Raw genomic sequence first — 21366 nt, 5'->3', positions numbered from 1 at the left:
TTAAATAGCTTTTTTAAAAATATACAAATAAAGGCGTCGGAACTCGTTCCGTTGACTAAGGTCTTGTTGACATTATCGAAAGCCAGCTCAAACAAAGGAGATCGGTCCACCTTGTTTACAGCATGTATATTTCGTTGAGTAAATTTTGCGAGATTTCCTCGAAGGTGCTATCTTTAAGGTAAATTTTAAAAAGGTTTACATTCCAGATAAAGAAAAATAGCCAAATATTAACTTCTATAATTCTTATAAAACGATACTCTGTAGGCTACAGATTCTTAAACGCTGATCAAAATCGGATTAACTTATAGCTAGCCAACAAGCGTCCGTATTTAGTCACATTAATTAACCAAATAATGCTCATAATTTCAGAAATTCTGTGTAATATTTTCTTAATTATAATTAAGTAAATACTTATCCGACATTTAAAATAATGTAACATTCCAATAAATATATTATACATACTATAACATATGTCGATATGCGATATATTTCATAACGATAATTTTCTTAAGTGGGTAATTGGAGCAAGTTTGTGTCGCAGTTAGTAACTTAGTTATGTAATTAACATGATGAGTACATTTTATAAACTCGAATAGTGTAAATTTTAATTTCAAAAGGCAAATCTTCATCACCGTCGTAATAGTTATGTTTGAAGAGTTCTTACCGAGTGTTAGTGGTTTTTCATGTTTCATGTTCAAGTAAATTAAGCCACCAGAACTAAACATTGTTAATAATCATTAACAAAGACTAAAAGTATTTTTTACAATTCTGATCGATATAAAAAAAGGTTTGATTAATAGTTGCAATATATAGAAGAAGATATATAAGAATTTCAATATTATGCATGTTTAATTATAATAATTATTATGCATGTTTAATTATAATAATTTCAATATTATGCATGTTTAATTATAATAATGAAATCCGAAAAAAAAAAAATACAAATAGACAAGTAAAGCAGTTAACCTAAAAACTCTAGCGTTTAATAAAAATCGCATAATTCCCCACACGTTAATTGGAAGTCACATCACACGGTCAGTGAAATATGAAAACTATGCGCTGATTCGCAACTGGCGCTATGCAATTATAAAAACTAAGGAATTCCAAAAAAACAGTCGAATACGGAATCGCATTGCAAGATCAAACAAAAACTAAACCTTAGTCGTAGCAGTTTTCATAATTATACTAAAACAGTCAAAATCAAGTTCATTAACTCTTAAACTAAATATATCGTTACATATATATATAACAATTTTTACACTGATCTTTTTAATATTCATGAAGTTACTTCAACATATTTCTTTATCTTAAACATTAGCATAATCAATTAAAGATAAAATACGCTCCTTACACATCTTATCTCATCCTTGTTATACTACGTCCCATCGGAAAGCTGAGAAACAAATTTTATGTTGTTTTGACTAAATCAAAGCAATTTATTACTTCATAATTTGAAGTAGAAAACCAATGATAACCGAGACCATTGATCAAATAAAATTTGCCTTAAAATAAGCTTATTAACTCGTTTTCTTGGATTGATTCTAGTTTAAAGTTGATACTTGATTTTTATCAAGTTAATGGCAAGAATTGCGTAAAACCATTATTATATTACCAATTTACAATATATATATAAGTACATAAATTACTTATGATTGTCATTATCAGCTTAAACATAAATTGTTATTATAATTTTATAGTCATAATCATTTATTTATTACGCCCTTCACCAAAGTGCAAGGCCAAAAAAAATTACCATCCATAGGAAAATATTTTTATATTAGCATTAGTCGAAAGTAACTTAAAAATTTTACGATCGTTTGAATATTGTTTACATCTAGAATGAATAATTTAAGTATAATTTGCAAAATATTCTCACGCTTACTCTACCACAACACGTCAACAACCGAATCATAAAACTTGATATTTGCTTGATATGATTTTGCTGGTCCTGTCTGATCACGTATACAATCGTCTAGATTACATTGACCTCTGAACGCATTCGCCAACTGATTATAAATTCATCGACTTTTAAAGCTTCGGCTGCTTATAGGGTTCACTTAAGGCTGGTGATGTTGTGTCGGATCGAATCGCGAAAGGCGGCGTGGAGGCGATGATCGCGCGATACGAACAGTCGCGCGGTGACGGCGCGACATCGAAGAGGCTTCCGTTCCCGCGACCGACGCCGTGGGAACCGCTTTATTTTCGTATTTAAATACGACCCTCATTAAACTGGTTTGGCTCAAAATTCGCTGCCTTCTTTCGACGCCTTTTACTCAACTTTTTATGGTTCCGTTCGACATTTTACTGTTTGATATTCAAGTCTAGACTGCCGACGAATAATACGGAGTGAGGTTTGTATTGCTCAGAATAGGATCGCGGTCCTTTTCATTTCTGAGGGCATTCGTAAATGACATACAATTGATGAATATTTTAATGATCATTATTACATTTGCTTAAATATAAAGATATAAAATTTCAGACAAAAATATGGTCGTTTTAAAAATCTGGCTTCAACAATGAACCAGAAGCTGTAAATTATTATGATTGTAAACTAATAGTTCGATAAACAGCAAAACTTGTTTATTACGACTTTTTATATACAAACTTACTAATTTATAGTAAAATTTAAACTATAAGCAACAATGATGATTCGTTTTGGGTGATTTCTGATTAAAGTGACGGCGAAACCCGTTCTTGTTACGACGGAGTTTTTTAACAAATTTTTTAATGTTAGCTGCTATAAACCAATATCACATTAAAATGTAACATTTTCGATTGGTAATATTATTAATAATTATAGTAACTTTATTTAAAAATTCCAGATATATAGAAGTAATAAATAAATGTCATACAATTTTATTACTTATAATTTAAATCTTATACATAAAAATTAACGCTTATTTTTTTCTACGCGTTAATGATTGGTTCCTCCGATTAAAACTAAATGTTGTTTTAATTCCATTGGCATTACCGTAAATGTTTCTGACATTATACCCATTACATTATAATCAAGAAACAATAGGTGGCGCGAGAGTCGTAGGGTTGCTTACAAACATGCAAAAGCTAGTGAAATATCAATATGTTCTAAATGTATTAATAATTAAAATGTTAGTTTTCGTATGTTTAACACATTTTTGAAAATTATAATATATCCTTTTTATACGTAAGCAAAATTTTGTTTATAGTATAGCACTAACTCTATAATTGTTATTATGTAAATTTTAGCTTAAAATGGTCCTCGTTTCCCCACGGCATCGGCTTACACCGGATGTTAGGTATCGCTGCAGAGTAAACTACAACCTCCAAAAAAATTCACATTTCAATAAAAGCCATAATTCTTAGTAACCAAGATTCATTTTAGCTTACACAAATTAGATGCAGCGTACAAATATGTATCTTTTCAAACGTTGTTTTAACTATCACCCAAAATATCAGAATCGTTAACCAACTGCTGACTTATAGCCATAGCGATAGAGTATAATTTTGAATGTGCTTCGTTAGAATGAAATACCGGAAGGACACATTGTATTGCCTTCGCTACCTGGTGATAATATTCATTGTGAATGGTGGACATGAACAATTATGTACTAGGCATGAAATTTCGTGCTGCATTCCTACGATGGTTAAACCTGCTTTATCGATAAACGATTAGTCCCTTATCAGGATACTTATCATAATAAGGTATATATTCTACGAACTTTGCATTTCAAATGAGACATAAAAAAAAACTTGTTTATTTTAAGAATATGCATACATTAAACAAGTCGTCTAGTTAAAGTTTACATGCTATAAAGTATGTCTTAACAAGTATTGTATACAACGATACAGAATAGCAAAATAAAAATAAGTAATTTAATAATTTTTTTGGTAGATTTACTTTAGAATACATCAAGACGACAAGATACTATTTCAAACTATATTTACACTTACTTATTCGTACTAATTGTAATAAGTCGACTTTACAATGTATACAAGGAAGTTCTATTTCTAATAATCTTAACATTTATTTTGTATATAACATGTTACATTGAAATTGAATTCAATTAGTGTTTGAAGTTGCATTTTTTATGCATACATATATGCAACATTAATAAATAACAGAATCACACATAGGCACACCATCTTGCGTCATAACGTAATACTATCGCAAGTGTGTGTAAACTTCCTCCAAGGTTACATGTGTGAGGGTGTTGGGAGGCTGAGGGGTAGAGGAAGGGGGAGGCCAACTTCCCGCGTAGCACCTGGCGCGCAGAGGTTAGATGCTTCGACAGGATCCCATTGATTTGTAGCATGGTGCACTTCTCTTAATGCTAAATACATCTTTACATTTTAAACCTTTCATTAATAATAATTATTTTATTCGTCCATTTGCAATACATTAGCTATTTATCTTTTTACAAATATTTATTCATTTACTTATACGTCAAAAGTTAGCATATCATGAAAGAAAATCAATTATTGAGTTTCTGTATTACTAAGCTGTACAGTGAAATACCTGACGCGCTTTTGCACAGTCGCTAACCGCGTGCTTTAACGCAGTCACGATATAGCATTCTTGTGCGTCAATGTTTATTCTAAAGGTGTAATTATAGGAAAACATTAAAACAATGCAAGTGCAGCCGATCGTGGTGCTATTCAGTGGTGGTGACAATACCGTCGACATCACTTCTCCATCCTCTGTTTGTCTTAGTGAAAGTGATTATTGCGTTACACCCTATTTGCTTAAACGAAACTTTCGAAAACAATCCACGTTGTGCAACTTTAACACAAAGAAGTAAAATTATTCGCAACTCTGATTTTGAACGCGATTTGAATAGATTTCATCATTCCTGAATACAATGTGAAGATGGCAAATAACAAGTTTTTTTTTTAACAAAACGTACACTGTATCCTTTAAAAATTTAAATTTAAATCACTTATAGAATACGAAAAGAAGCATTTTGTAATAGAAAAAGTAAGAACAAGTTGTGCAAGAAATCTTAGACATCCCATTGTTTCACGTGAGTTCTGTTTCAGAACGCTTGCTCATTGCCCATGTTTTAACAAACAACAAGGCTTCTTTAAGCAGACAGTTTTTGAATAGAAAATAGTGCTCCTACAAAGAGGGATATAACTCCAGTACTTTATAAATTTTATAATAATGTTAATAGTTTTACACAGTTTTTTTATCAAAATAAAAAAGCCAATGTAACCAACTCGCAATAGAATATAAGCTACTATTTTTAAAGCTTACTTCATGTTTGAATAATAAAGGTCACATTTTAATAAACGATATGTTTAGATTCAAATGAAAGACAGCTCAAAAGGTCGGTCAGTAGGTCGGTCCAATTAAAGTTATTGGGTTTTTCTGCCGAAAATTCTCAGTAGCAGACCGAAGTCCGGAAGTTGGAAGTGTGTACACTCCCGTGTCTCGGAAAACACGTATAGCCATTGATCCTGCGCCTGAACTGATCCGGTCGTTTCGGATTGTCGTCCTATCGAATTATGAGAGCTAGGGAATAGAGAGTGCACCTGTGCTTGCGCTCACACTTATGCATTATAATGTCCTGCGCATTTGGGCTTATTCCACGACAGTGCTTACACATGCAGAACTCACGATGTTTTCTTTCGTCGCCTAGCATGTCAAAAAAAAGTCTCAATAAAATTAATCGTATGCCATCTTTGCGCGATAACTGCCATATTTATAAAAAAATAAAATAAAAAAAAACTTACATATGTCCCGATGTTTGCTCGTACTATATTGTCCACGTGCGCCGAGTTAAACATTGACACGGACCGTTTGTACCGCGCCCACAGATAACTGACAATGAAATAGTGAGCCGCACCTAAACGTCACTTTGGCCCTAAAAAAAACATATATTCCATTCTTTATTTTTCAAGAGGTTGCTATGTTATTTAGTATTGTTTTCAGCTATGATATGATTTTTATTTAAATTAAAGCTGCAGACGTACAATCAAACATCATCTCAACTGTTTTAGTGTGTCTAATTACTATCCCCAAATCAAAAAAACAATTTCACTAATTCATTACATTATTTCAAAAACCACCAACCACCAACCAAATATCTATTAAAACTCTAGACAGAAAACTTAGTAGCAAGAATTTATTTAAATTCCGTAAGGTTAAGATTTTATTTAGAATTTCTATTTAAAATCTATTTTTAGATAATTAAAATTTGTCTTCTAGAAATAAATATATACATCTGATATAAGTTTATAGTAAAATACCAGTTGTAAAAGGTAAGATCATTTCGAAATAACCGATATAGGCTCTGTTGTGCTTAAGGACAATGCATGAATTTTAAAGATCTTTATTTCTTTATATTTCCCTCGATGTTGTCGAAGTCTTTTTACGATTTCCTTTGTGAATGTTAGGAAGAACCGATGACGTATTTTAGTATGTATACTTGTGTATTAGTTTAGAACTAAAAATGTTAATTCTATTCTCGATTATATTTTACAATAGTTTTATATGAAAAGGAAAACATTAAATAGATCTATTGTATATAACTACTTTTTGTTTTTATAAAAATGTGTTCATAAAAATATTTCATTTTGAATGTATATATATGATACTTATGATTCTCAAATAATATCGAAATGTAGACTGTTTGTGTTTATAAGCAAAATAGATTTAACAGTACACGATTGTCATTTGAAATCTATGAATGAAGTTGGTTGGAGACCTTTTTTGATGCAACAAAAAATTGGAGACCTTTAGTTATACTCCCGATGGAGCGCAATATTTACTACGACACCTCCTGTCCCTTTCACTTCCTCTACGACGACAACCTGTAGACAAGCGAGACCACATCACGTGAATGCACGTGTTAGACAGAGACAGTGCATTCATTCATAACCGAGTCGGCCATCCGGTCTGTGTTTTGAACGATCACTTCATCTCCTTCCAACGCGTTGTCTCTTATCGAGTGCGAGCAGGTGGTACCGGATGCATAGCGCCGCACTACAGCTTTAAACGGAAGCTCTTCAAAACCTCGCGAACATTCGCATTTTAAATGTTATCTGAAAGCAGTCATTTTCGGGCAGTGCGATCGGTGCGGTTGATTGCATTAACGAAAGTACTCGCGTAAATGTGATTATTTAATGAGGGACAGGCGCAATTGGTGATTTTCGTAAGCTCGCTGGGAGTGAGCCGCGAGACAGAGAGCTTCGCCCCACCGCCGGCGCCCATTGAGCGCGAGTAGTCGCGCATCGGCCGCAGAGACGCACGCGCGCGCCCTCACAGCCTGCCACTGAAAACTCTGGATATCCGATACCGAATTTGAAATGACCGGTCCGGAACACGAACGCTCGCTATCAATCTGTGCCCACAAAGTGTTTGCTCCTTTGTGATTTCGTTAATTGGTGCTTTTGAGTGAGTGATGCTGAGAATGTACGAGAAATCGCACTGGACACATTTACAATGGCCCAAATTACATTAAATGGGTAATTGCTATACGTCATTGGATAATGGATTCGGCTCTTATACCTAATGCAACATATCTGTCCTTCTAACATGCGTGGGTCCCGATGAATTTTGCACTTGACTACCGACTCGCTTTGTTTGATGCATTTCCATTTAAAATTTAACAATGCTGTCATGCGACGAATACAAAATTTAAATATTACACATATTTCTATTCAATAATTATTATTTCAATAACTTTTTGTCACTTAAATGATTTTTAGCAAAATGAAATTTATGTCGCACGATATTTCTTGTTACAATTTTAAAGGCGGCGATAAACAAACAGGTGGATAGCAAACAGTAACCATTGCGTCGATTTTTTTGCTTATAATTTAAATGTGTTTTTAAGTAATGTTATAATCTGTGAAACCAATCACTCCTTTTGAAAATAGTAACTCTTAAACCATCTTTGACTGTGTTTTCCTCGCGTACTTAGTCAGAATTCCTTGAGACGATCAGGTACAAGCAGGTAGAGCGTTATCAGCTTCGCTCAACGCTCGCCAACGAGCGTGGGAATGAAAAAAGCGTGTTAAACAATAGCTATAGATAAGAGCATCGTCAGACCCCATTTAGGGTGCCTTCCAGTACTTGTGCTTGTGTTTTTACTGAATGCGTTTCATAGCAACGTGCTTCGTAATGTTATTGCACAATTGATTATATTGATTGTAGATTAGAACAAGCAAACATATTAGAACCTTATATTTATAAGGATAATAATGTATTTTTAATTATATACTTACACAATCTGTTTTTATAAATGCGCTGCGTCGGATACAGGTGTTCTTTCGGGCGTCATTCTGTACCCTACATGCTTTATACATAATTTATATAAAAATGTTGCAATATCCACGTAGAAACAACAAAATAATACCTTTTTGTACATAATTTATCAATACACAAAAAATATCGCGAAGTAAATTAGATTTTATAAAAAAATCTTACAAAAACGTAAAATCACACCGAGTCCTAGCCCGTAATGAATCACGGACAAATTGTTTATTTAACTCAAGTTCACAGAACTGTAATTAGTTGCTGAAAGTAAACTATTTCTCGTTTTCCCGGTCACGCTTGCTTTCAACATAACCAAACATTATGGACACAATGTTTTGAGCTGCAATACAAAATATATAAATACACCAAGGTCGTAGTCGGTGTTACAATACAAATAATACAAACTCTTTTAACCTTTTATTTTTGTACAAATCAAATATATAGATCATCGATTAACATTTTTAATAATATTTACCTAGAAGTTAATAAAAAAAATCTAGTTCGAATAAAACTTATAACTTAATATATATATATTACTTTTAAAAAAAGACAAATACGGTAACTTGATCCTACTTTGCACGAATTTCATTCTGCGATTCATTTATATTCTGCATTAATGAAAGTGATCTCTCCACTTTTACCTAGTCAGAATACACTAAATAATACGTAGTACTTACATTCGACATCTTATTTTGATGAACTCTACCAATATCTCCGAAACACATTTTTATATACGGAAATCTTAAATTTTAGTAGATACTTAATATCATTACAAGAAATAAAACTAAAGTTTATTGCTTTAAATGTATATATAGCATTAATTACTTATAATATTTAATTATTTGTTTACCGATATTTTTTATAACTTGATACTTCCAAAATAACTATACCCAGCGTTTGTTTGTAGTTTGCGTGGATAAAATGTCAAATTTTCGCAGTCAACCAACCATGCTCATGAGTCACTATTTCAAATACAAATTGTTGGGCTTGGAAACTTAGCCTCTTTATAATGTAGTACGGCGAACTGCTATTTTTTTTTTGTCAATAACATTATGGTGAACATCCAGTAAAATAGTAACATTAAAATTAATTTATAAAACTATTTTAAATAATTGCTCATTGGTTTTTTTTATAAACGACACATTTAAGACTATAAATTGCGTTTAAAGATAATAACCTGAGTAGAAAATTCAAAATTAACAATATCCGCAATTATATTTGGTCATTTGTAACAAAAATTTTATTTTTAAATTCGTCATTAAATATAATTATACCAAGGTAGCAAAAAACAGATACGACGACATAGACAATAATAATCTTTAAAATGTTTTTAAAGAAAAACATTTTTAGGGTTTCCCTAATCGACAATAATCATCTAAAGCTTTAGCTTTAGGTTTCTGCGATGAAAAAGGTTTCTGAACTGTATAATTTAATGACAGTACACGACAATTAATTACAGACATATATATATTTATATATAATTAATTAATTATATTATTATCTATGGGATTTAACAAAAAGAAAATGTCTCAAGCACCAGTTCCATCCTATTTTATGCTATGGATGTGTTTATCTGTCTTCAACGCATCAATAAATTTGCCGCAACGTGTTAGGAAATATTTTCAGCCAACGTTAACATGCTGTTAATAGTCCCTAATGGCACAGTGACACGTAGCGACCTAATTTCACAGGGAATATATAACAAGGCTAAATTAGGCATCTATATTTAAATTAATTCGAACACCAGTTAAATTTTCAATTTACATTTAATCTAACGGAAAATTAATGATTTTAAACACGTTTTGAACACGACCATATTTATGTCTTGAGTGTTTTTAACTAATTATTATTTATTACAGTAGAAAAAAATATAAAAGGAATGTTGAAGTTTTAATATTTTATTAAATTGAATATAAAGAAATTATATAAAGCGAGTGTATATTATTTAATGTATTTGTGTTCTTAAATGAAAATGTTACGTAAAACTCGACACTGAACTTAACCCTATACTCATGGAATTAACATACAAAAGTACTGAAATCGCTTACATTTGAATGTCTAATGAGCCCCTATATTTATAAACCGAAATGCAGAGGACGTATTTACGATTTGAGTAAATATATTAAGTTCATTAATATTAATTTGTACCTACACATAAACTGGAAAAGGTCTTAAATAAATATTCACATAAACATTTTATTAATAAGGTAAACAACAAAAGCTTTTGGTATTTAATAAAAAGTATTTTTTAAACCCACAGTATCTGAATTGCAATTACTAAAAATAACAAGGTCGTAAAGATCGTGGTCGCCATTTCATGCATTATCGAGAACCGAAGCGGCTGTTATGCCGCCCACGCAATAAAATATTCATAAAAATTTGAATATCATAGATTCTGAGACGTAGAGTTTTCCTCTCAGAGATTTTTCTCGCGGGCGGCACGCTGCGCATGCGCGTGGGCGGTGGGAGGTGTTCGCCAATCGCCGGTCAGCCCGCCCCACGCTTCACGCCGTTCATGTGCACGCCTTGTAATCTCATTTACCTAACTTTTCAAAACACCCACACGAGATAGACGCCAAAGAATCCGATAATAATCGCCAATTTTGTCTCCCAATTGTTGCCCGAAAAAATATTATTAATAAATGTACAAACTCAAGCTCACAGCTATCATATTAAATATGACGTCGCTGAAAATGTCTTAGACATTTGCATTTTTCACGTTCATAAAATATTTATTCACTTATATATATGATAAATTCAAGTAACATTTCAGGCCGAAGCGTCGCTGCATATTTACTTATCATTTTCATAATGTTTGGACGGCTCCTCGTTGTATTTACAGAAGCTTATCGTATTGCATTCATTAATATGTAGATTCAAGTTGAAATGGGGACACCCTTGTAATATAACAGACGTATTCTACATCGTAAGGCCACAATTCACTGTAAGAAGTTTTTAGGCTCACCTAAATGTGGCAAGGACTTAAAAAAAGTTATGTTTTTTGTGAGATTACATTTCAATATAACCAGCCAGACCTTATATGTTAAGGAATTAATATGGCATATCTGTATCAGTTCTTAGGTTCACTTTTTATAACGACGACCTTATTCGTTAACGGTCACGTAATATGTAATTGCCACTAGGTGTTACAGATTTGTTTGAATTATAATTCATTAGATTTAAGCACAGCTTATGGTAAAATATTTATAACTTGACTTTAAAATGAGACAAAGTAACATACTCAATTACACTTATGGCTATACAAAGGTAAAATTCACCACTAACTAACCAATAATAAGTATATATCATTTAGATGGGTAATCAAAATTAAAAAAAAAAAAATGCCTCTGAGTAATTTTATTTTTATCAGTATAAAAACCTAAGTACCATTCACTTGAAATAAATCTAAGTCTCTACATGTACGTCGTAGTAATTACCTATTGTAGTCACATTTATCATCGCCGCCCCACCGTCCATAACGTTTTAATTGAACGGTCTAAGGTCAAATCACTTGGGATGGTTGGAACGGGCGACCGTCGCTACATTATCTGTGCTATTTGTTAGCTCGACCACAGATTAATAATAAAACTTGTACATCATCCAACTTTTTTTATAATTGAAAATCCTCATAAAATATACATCTCAAGTCAATTATTTGTAATTTGTACGTTTAATATTTCACATACAGTTAACACGCTAATACGTATATTTGAATAGTTAAATGATCACCAGAGTGCAAAGTGAGCGTCAAATATGCAAACAATTTGTGTTATGTATCAACATTGTATAATAGTTTGACAATTTGTATAAAACTTAGCTTACGCAGAGCGCACCGAACAATCTATAACATTGTTGCTTGCATCAACATTACCGAATTGTTATACAAGCATTGTTCCACATTTGAATCGATTCCCGCGTCACACACGCTTCGCCGAAGCATCCATTGTCACGATGTTTGTTTGCTCGCAACGCGTAAAAGCGTTTAAAATCTCGCGAATGTCCCATCAAAACATCACAGAGGCAAACGTGTTCTCGGACGAACAAAACGATCTCTGTCGAACGAGTCTGAATAAATTGAATACCGACGTGCTTGTAATTTTAAATGTACCCGAACACATTGTTTCGTTGTTTAAATACAAAATCCACATTAAAGTTATTTAGCGTGCATGCGGGTGTCCACTTTCCTATTAAGGGGTCGAAGATGAGATAGAAATTAGAGCCGACCCCGGTTGATCCCGCAGTGCAATTGACACCCAACGCTTAGTATTTGCTGTAGTCGGCCGCAGGCATTAATTAACGCACCGAGATGTAAATTCTTTGTTATACGACATCACACACTTTGTGTTCGAATTTTAAGATTTCACATACACTAAAATAAATACATATAAATTATTTATAATAAGTATCGAATATTCCAAATGTCCATCAAATTTCCATAAAATATCTCGTAAGTTCAAGTATTTAGAATTTAACAGTCATTCCCGCTTAGGTAGTTGGGGAGACAAATTGGGAGCGACAATCGAGTTAGTTGACCCGCGGTCGGCAATCTCAGCTCGACCACATGATTAACCGCAGTCACATTAACACTGCTAGACACTTATTTGCCATGAAAGTTTACTTAACGCTAATTCTCGGTGTTCGTTGCAAAGCTTTTCCAATTATTATTTGTAGGTAATAATAATTATCCGATGCGACTCGCGCAACTTGATAGTATCGCTGATGGTACTTACTATGCAAGAAACCTTCACAAAGGTGCCAACAACAACTGTACTAAGTTTCCACTCAATCGGACGAACGAAGCGTGAACGCATAGAATACGAACATATTAAAACAAACGTTTCATTTACAAGAAAACCAGTTACTGAAATTTCAAAATACAATATTTTCAAGACAATTTTCACACGATAGTCTGTAATACTATTACTAAATAATCATATCACTATTCGCATTGAACTATTGTCCTCCAATATTGGACGAGTTAACTGGCCCTATTAAATGACACTTGCGGCACAATGGATCGTTCTCGATACAAAGTTCACTGCCTAAAGGAATATTTCTATAATAAAATGTTTCTCATTTATATTTTAAATAAAACAGCTGTGGTTACTTTTTTTTTTACATTCGATTTACATGTAACTTTTGAATGTGATCGTTCAACTATCCAATATGATACATGTGGTGTCTAAATTTGATTTTCATTGAGGGCAATTCGTCGCCCCCATCATCGCTAAGTAAGTTAGATTGAATATATGTATACATTAAGGCCCATTTGTTCTCAATTGGCTGCGGTTAAGAGAATTTTCTCAAAATCCAAAAATCTCAAAAAAAAAAACCAAAATAATAAACAATACTTTATGACCTCTCAAGTTCACAAACTTAAACAATCGTGTGAACTGATAAAAAAATTCTTACGTATTAATTAAAATGTTTGCCACTAACTCGTTAATAATACTTAAAGTTTAATATTTTCGATAACCACTATACTTACCGACCCTTCTACAAAGCGGTTATTAAATCGGAATAAAGATGTTTACACGCATTTAACCCTTGAACCCTCATCTCGGTCGGTTGCACCGTGACTATCAATTTGTTATGTAATATATGACATGCATATTATTAAAGTCATCCGTTTTAATAAAAAAATTAATTCAATGATATTATTAAATTAATACGTTTAAATAATGTGACATTCATACAATTATGTATAATTGCTTTAGGGCTTATAGACTTTCTATCTATATTACTTAAGCTTTGTTGACTAACAGTTTTTTTTTTAATTGATGTTTAATTATTTTTTATTAAGAGTATCTTAAAATGAATTGAAATTGAATAAGTAATTTAGCTGTTTAAACAAATGACGATAGAAGCGTCGTTTATTATGATGTTTATACGCAAGGGTCAAAACCCTAACCACAAAATTTAGCGAAATTGTTCGTCACGGACTAACGGACCGTGTGAGAACTGTGAGCTCGGTGGGGGTTAAACTAGAGGGTAGGTGCGGGTGGCAAGTAGGGAACCGGAAACGACTGGGCCGTACCACGCACCTGTGGGAATGTTCCATGTTATTTGAATATTGCTTGACTTCGTTTCGAGAACAACGTGCAACTTGACGCATTGGTTATCTGTTAATAACGTACGTTTAATATTTAATTCGCTAATCTATAGTCGACGGCAAAATTCAATAGACTCAAATTATGAAATTCTTGTAGGTGTAACGAAGTATGAGCACTGATCAGTGAGAAGTAAATGAACTTTTCAACGGTGACGTAAAGAAAAATCACCGACAAAATGAAAAATAGTGAAGAGTGTTTAGACTAATATTCTGACAGTTAACAAAAAAATAAGTGTGATATTTATTGATCTTATTTAAAATAGAATTTTAGTTTGTATATTGTAAATTATAGACTAAATAGACATTTGTAAATAAAAAGTGCTCAAAACGACTATATATATTCAAAAGAATAGTGCGAGTGTGGATAGATCGGACTTCAAGAGCCCGCGGCAGACAAGATCGACGGCGGCAATTGCAGGCATGGGAATCAAAGTCATGATGAAAGCTTTCAATAAGCCAAAAGGTCAGTAAACGATAAAATAACTGGTAAAAATATCGAAATAGAGTACTATATAGTATTCTAAAACGAAACCATTTTGTCATTCTACGTTATCTAGCTAATAGTAGCTGGTAAGAATATGTTAAATACGTATAAGTTTACTCTCACAATGTAAAGAAATCTAATACTTTTAAAACAGATAAGTGACAAATTAAAAATAATAACTGTCATTCATACGTTGACGGTCTGACAGCAGTCGGCCATTTGCAGAATTCGAATTTAAAATTTGCAACACTATTATTGTCGGTTGTGAAAAGGCGATGTATCATCCTCAGAGTGACGCAACGCTCTCGGTTTCGCCTGCTCTTGTACCAAATGTTAACGCTCCGTGACCGTAAGAAATATATGAATATACGCTTCTAATGCGTATCAACTCTTGTAAAATAGCGAACCATTGGTAACGCTTGAATAACTACCCTTGAAAATATTTTAAATAAATACTATTATTATAAAAAGTATCAAGATTTAGAATCGAAATTCATACGATATTTCAATAATTACGTAAACGATCGATATAACACGACTTACCGACAAAAATATAAGCGTCAATAAAAAAAAAACTATCACTTTAGTTACTCTTTGATTTATTTTAAATTATATTTTATCCTATAACAAAGCAGCACGATCCGTAACATCGCGTGCCTACAAACGTAGGGCAGCGGTTGTGCAAGCTTCATTACCGTAATTATGATCTGCGCATGCTCTGCTGATCTTGAAAGTGAAGACTTCGTGCACAGCCTGAGAACTGTTGCCGAACATTGTTTGTGTACGACTGACCGGCAAATACATCGTCAGCATCTTTAAAATATTAATAGCAAATATAAAACCTATAATTAAAAAAATACATCAATTTCATACAATTAACTTAATGAGCGTAATTTTAAAATATTAAATAAACCTGTGACTTATTTTATTAATCTTAGAGTCAATGTCTTTATAGTTCGTCAAACTATAAACACAAAGAAAGACATCATAATAAAGTTCTAAGAGTATCTCAAGCGAACAATAGTAAGTCAATGAAGCAACAGTAGGAACGCGTTTACGACTCAACACACACGGGGGCCATAAAAAGTCATAACAATTTACTGATATAACAAAGAAGAAGGCATCTAGTACGGGAGCTAATAACGCACCGAACAGCATCAGCGCGCATGCGCGGGGGCGTCCATTCACGCCGCTGATTGGCCCATCCGGTGCGCGCTCAATGAGATGATGCGCCCGCGCCGCCTCTGTCATTGAGCAAAGGTCTCTCGCCTACATTCGTGATCAACGTTACAGATCTTTAGATTAATATGCCCACTATTGTTAGCTACCATTTAAAAAGGTAGAACAAAATGCTAATGGTTTTTTCCGTCGGTTTTATAAGACTAGTTTTTTCTATCGTTTGAGTCACTATATCATATTCATACATCTTATTTTTATTTAAACTTATTAACCAATTTTAACCTTAACAACGCCAAAAGCCTAACAAAATGAGCACCGTGATCACACAAAGCGTTCTCATATTCTAGATGATTGGACACAAACCATTTAAAAATTATATTACATCCATTGTCACAAAAAAAATTAAGCCTATGATTCGTTTAATATTTTGATGAATCTCTACTCATGGCCTGAACACCTTACTTAACTATGAACAAAATACCAAATAAAGTTAAGGCGTAGAGATTTTTTTATAGCATAGGTAGGTGGAGGAGCAAATATAGTGGTGGTGATGGTAAGTGGTCACAAACGCCCATAGATAATGGCATTGTAAGAAATGTTAACCATAGCTTACATCTAAAATGCGCCACCAACCTTGGGAACTAAGATGTTATGTCCCTTGTGCCTATAATTACACTTGCTCACTCACCCTTCAAACCGGAACACAACAATACCAAGTACTGCTGTTTGGCGGTAGAATATCTGATGAGTGGGTGATACCCAGACGAGCTTGCACAAAGCCATACCAGTAAAGATCATAATAAGTGAACTTCTAAATATTTTCATTTTGCTTCGTTAATACCCATTTATGGTAGGTCGAATGAAATGCACCGTGTAGTGTTATTTCGCTTATAAGAACGCCTGTAACAGTTATTGGAGTAATTATGAGTGAAGACGGCGATTTGAATGCAAAACATCGCACGCGCCGTTTACGTCACGCGACGTTCCAAGTTCAAATGAACAATGGAGAAGCCAGTAAAAATGGCGCGAGCTTTTGTTATTTGAAGCTATTGTAGTCACGCCGTGTCACGGCGTTAATAGCTTGAAATAAAAAGATACAGTTATGTCCAGCTAATCTCAAGTAGAATATCTACTTTTTATAGTTTTTCAAAAAGTATATTAAATTACATATGAAATATTCAACGTAGCATTAATTAGACATCATATAAAGGCTGTAAACAAAAAAGTATTTAAGTGTTATATAAAACTTTTTACATGTTTAGAATTGCCATAATTTCCTGTTTAATTATTCAAAAGTTAAAGAAATGAAGTTATAAATTCAATCGGAGTAGTGTCTTCATATAAAACCGCGCAACAAGTGCCGTTCCCCTCCATTCAACCCTACTCGCCACGTCGCCACCTCGCCACCTGTTGTCGTGTGGTCACGAGGGAAATGTAGGGCATTTGAATTGTTTGATCAGATACAACGGCAACAAAAAATTTTTAGGAAAACGCTCGATGCCGCGTATTTAAAAATACATGTAGAATAACACAATACTTCGTGTATCGTGAACTGATAGAGTAATATTTTAAATATAAATATATGTATAACAATATATAAACGTACACTTTTACGACAATTTTGTTAAATCATCATATAGCATAAACTCCTTTTGTAATTAAAAAAAGCTATAAGAAATGTAGTTTAAAAATGAAACAAATCATATTTTGATAACGTCAAATAAAATTGATAACAGAAATATACAGAAGAAAAAGCTCGTTAAATGTCCCGTGTTGATCGTAGCTCTCTTCTTATTTTTAATAAAAGAGTTGGCACTGCTTCTCTACAGATTGTTGGATATAGGACATCTGTATAAATAGTTTTCACGATGTATTCCTTCACCACTGTGCACTTTATGTATTAACATATTTAAAATAAAAAAAACTTAGTTGTACATCCACAACGTTCGATGCCATCTCGATTGAACAAACTATAAATGGTTGGTCGTTGTAAGAAATTACCAATTGTCATTAATCTGCTTAATAAAATAGCGAAGGTTGTAAGGCAACTTTTGTGTTGTGTTGTGTGCCCGCGCGCATCTCCGGCCCATTGTGCCGTTATCAACGCCATTCACGATTCGGCGCACTGTCGATACATACAATTTGCATTTAACCTTCAAAATCAACTAACTTCTACCAAACATGATTGTTTTGTTTTACCCTAATTTACTTACTGTTTTAGACAAGTTATTGAATAATCCGTTAAAAGAATCATTTTCACAGTATTTAATGTAAAGTAAAAAAGCAATAGCAGCGAATAGTAACTACACCAATTAATGCGTAGTTACATTAAATTACTTTAGAATTTTATTGTAAGTTTCTTTTTATTTTAGTTTGATAATATTGTGTTTAGAGACTCAGTGTTCTGACACTGTATGAACTTAAGAATATTGAAAATTTTATGCGAGGCCGTTTATTACGTCTAGTTTAGGAAATATTGAGAAGGAATCCCAGAACGTGTAAGATCATCCAATGATGAAATGACATTATCTTGTAAAAAAATGACGTCAGTCTTCTCAAGCCAATCTAAATTTCAAAAATGAGACGAATAGTTAATTTCAATGAATAATCAATGTTCTCTGGCATAACTAAAAGCTGCTTTTCAAAAAAAATAATTGAATCACAATGTTAAACAAAAACAGTACTGATGCAAGATTGCTTCAGTTTTATACGAAGCAATAATACCAGGGACAAAAAGCACAAAGCCGGGATCCATGCTGTGTACAGCCATTAACAAGCCCAAGAGATTTAAAACAACCTGAACGTTTTCATTAAGCTATAATGTGAACATTGATGTAGAAAGAAAAACTTGAACCGTCTTCATTTCCGTGGATACTTACATTTTATTGCATCAAACACGTGTTTTAACTCCCAATGTAATCTTAAGAATAAACACGACATAAGACTAAGAGCATTTTTTATCTACTTTTCATCACAGAAATTCATCACGAAACTCTTAACACAAATAACCTAAAATTTTGCAAATCTCATTAGAACTATTAATATATAATCTTTCTATAGCATATAACATGTTTCAAAATAATGAAGCTAAAATCGCACCTTTATATTCGTGTAACAATTTAAATGACAACACTGTAATAACTTGTTGTTTATAAAAATAAAGAAAATGTTAAAAATCTGTAATTATTTCCAAATATTTCAGTGCTAATTTTAAGGACGTGAATAAATTGAAAAGTCGATTCAACAACAAAGGTTTCGATCCAGCTGGACGGATGATGACCATCGGAAACCATACATGATAATTAAGCCAAAATCACCCGGACTAATTACCTTAATGACGGAAACGGAACTTGTCACGTTTTTTTGTCATCTCGAAATACAATTCTTAAAGTAAATGAAACCCATTTTATGAATTCCTTTTTAATTTTAATTTTTTTATTTTATAGACTTAAATGTAGGTATAAAAACTGTGATAGAGACAATACGGACTTTATTATTCATACATATAAAAATACCAGCAATACGAGTAAACATTATTCAATTCATTAAATATTTTATTAATTTAAATATTAAACGGAATCATAAATAAAATTTTATAAAGTAAAAACGCATCTTTAAAAGACAGATTAATTAATTATTTATTTAAAACTAAAATTCTTATATTATATGGTTTTACGTATCTAATATATTACATAAAAATACATTCATGAATCTCGCTATACAATAACTTTTTTTTGTATCCTTATGAATATGTTTAGTGCGTAATTATATGAATAAATCAAGAATAATTATTTTATGATAATGCGTGTGTATATTAATAAGTCGTGTGCGCAGGTGTGCGTGATGCAGCCAATGCGTTTTATTTGCAATTACTTTTCATACAATACAATAGCAAACGTATACAAGTTGATTTATGTAAAATGTCAAAGAATATGCAATAGGTTACAATTAATATATGTATATATCCTGATGTTGAAAATATACCTTTTTGTAATGTTCGTGATTGGTAAATTAACATATACATATTTTTCAAATGAACTAATCTCTACTTATATTATAAATAAGAAAGTGAGTTTGTTTGTTTGTTACGCTTTTACGTCTTACCTACCGAACCGACCATCATGTGCGTACACGTTGTACGGGTACATAAAAGGATATAAGGTACCAAACTGGTCAAATATATAAATCTTGAGGTCAAGATGGTCAGGTGGATAAAACGTTTAGATGTTAACCGCAGGTCGAAACCTAGTAAGCACCTCGAGAATATTATGTGACGGCAAATTGCATGAGGAAACAACAAATCGCGGTAGGAGGTGGATTGTACTCAGTATCCATATCCTTAAGAGGATATCTTTGCCCAGCTGTAGGACCTTAATCTTTACTAATATTATAAATACGAAAATAACTCTGTCTGTTTGTTTTCGTCTGTTTTTTACGTTTTCACGGCTAAACTACTGAACCGATTTTGATGTAATTTAAATGTATGCTTTGTAGCTTTAACTCCAAGGAAGTATATATGTTTTTTTATACCTAAGACCTGCAAAGAATATGTGGGCGAAGCCTCGTGCGAAAACTACCTGTTAAAAATTCGAAACGAATAAAAAAACTATTTAAAAATAAACTAACGGTATATTGTCCGTTTACGTCGTAAAAAAACGTCGACGACATTTTATTATCAATAAAATCATGGGATGTTTTATTCAAATTAGTTTATATTAGCACATTTGGTTTCGCACGATAACTATGATGATTAATTTTTTGTACTGCTTATATTAAAATGGGATTGCCAATTTTCACACCATACCAGTATGATGTTGAAATATTAAACTTAAAAAGCAGAAGGCCTTAAAAACAAAAACAAAATAAATCTATAACAGAAAAGGTGTTCGTACATGTGAATATCAATTTAAAAATAATAACATAAGACGCATACTTTTTGTACGATATAAAAAGGAAATTTACATTGTTCATTATGTTTAAAGTCGCGTGTTTTTTTCAAAACACATTTTTTTCGAAACGTTTAAAAAATAAACAAAACAAAATGTTTAATTAATTGTTAAATTATATATATTAATTGATTCAGTCGGATAATTAAAAAATAACACGATCTTCACAAATATTTTCTTAATGGATAGGCTGTCGCAAAACGTATTTCGTTTTGTTATAATAAAATTAGAAATCTTAGCCTTTTCAAATCTCCTATCCGATAAAGGATATCATTCCTATGTTATAACTGCACACAAGGATACATTCGCAGTGAGTCAAGTGCAGCTGCCGCATCAACAAGTAAATCACAATGCGCCGGAGTTCGCAATTAATGTCCGCGTGATTCGCAACAATCACTACAGTCTT

The 21366-nt window shown here is 32.6% G+C and overlaps 1 protein-coding gene across 2 annotated transcripts in view; it reads left to right on the top strand.

The window, feature by feature from the left end:
- The window catches only part of LOC126776071 (ETS-like protein pointed), a 125428-nt gene that overhangs the window by 66765 nt on the left and 37297 nt on the right, over positions 1 to 21366 (top strand). The window contains exons 1-2 of one of the 2 annotated variants that reach the window (XM_050498342.1): positions 7209 to 7446; positions 14449 to 14814. The exons of the other annotated variant lie outside the window; for it this stretch is intronic. Coding sequence (XP_050354299.1) covers positions 14772 to 14814 — 43 coding nt within the window. The 5' untranslated portion in view covers positions 7209 to 7446; positions 14449 to 14771. Of the gene's footprint in view, positions 1 to 7208; positions 7447 to 14448; positions 14815 to 21366 lie in introns of those variants that run through there. 2 annotated transcript variants of the gene reach the window in all.

This window comes from Nymphalis io, chromosome 19, assembly GCF_905147045.1.
Source record: "Nymphalis io chromosome 19, ilAglIoxx1.1, whole genome shotgun sequence".
Taxonomy (NCBI): Eukaryota; Metazoa; Arthropoda; class Insecta; order Lepidoptera; family Nymphalidae; genus Nymphalis; species Nymphalis io.
This window is presented reverse-complemented; position numbering and strand designations above follow the sequence as displayed.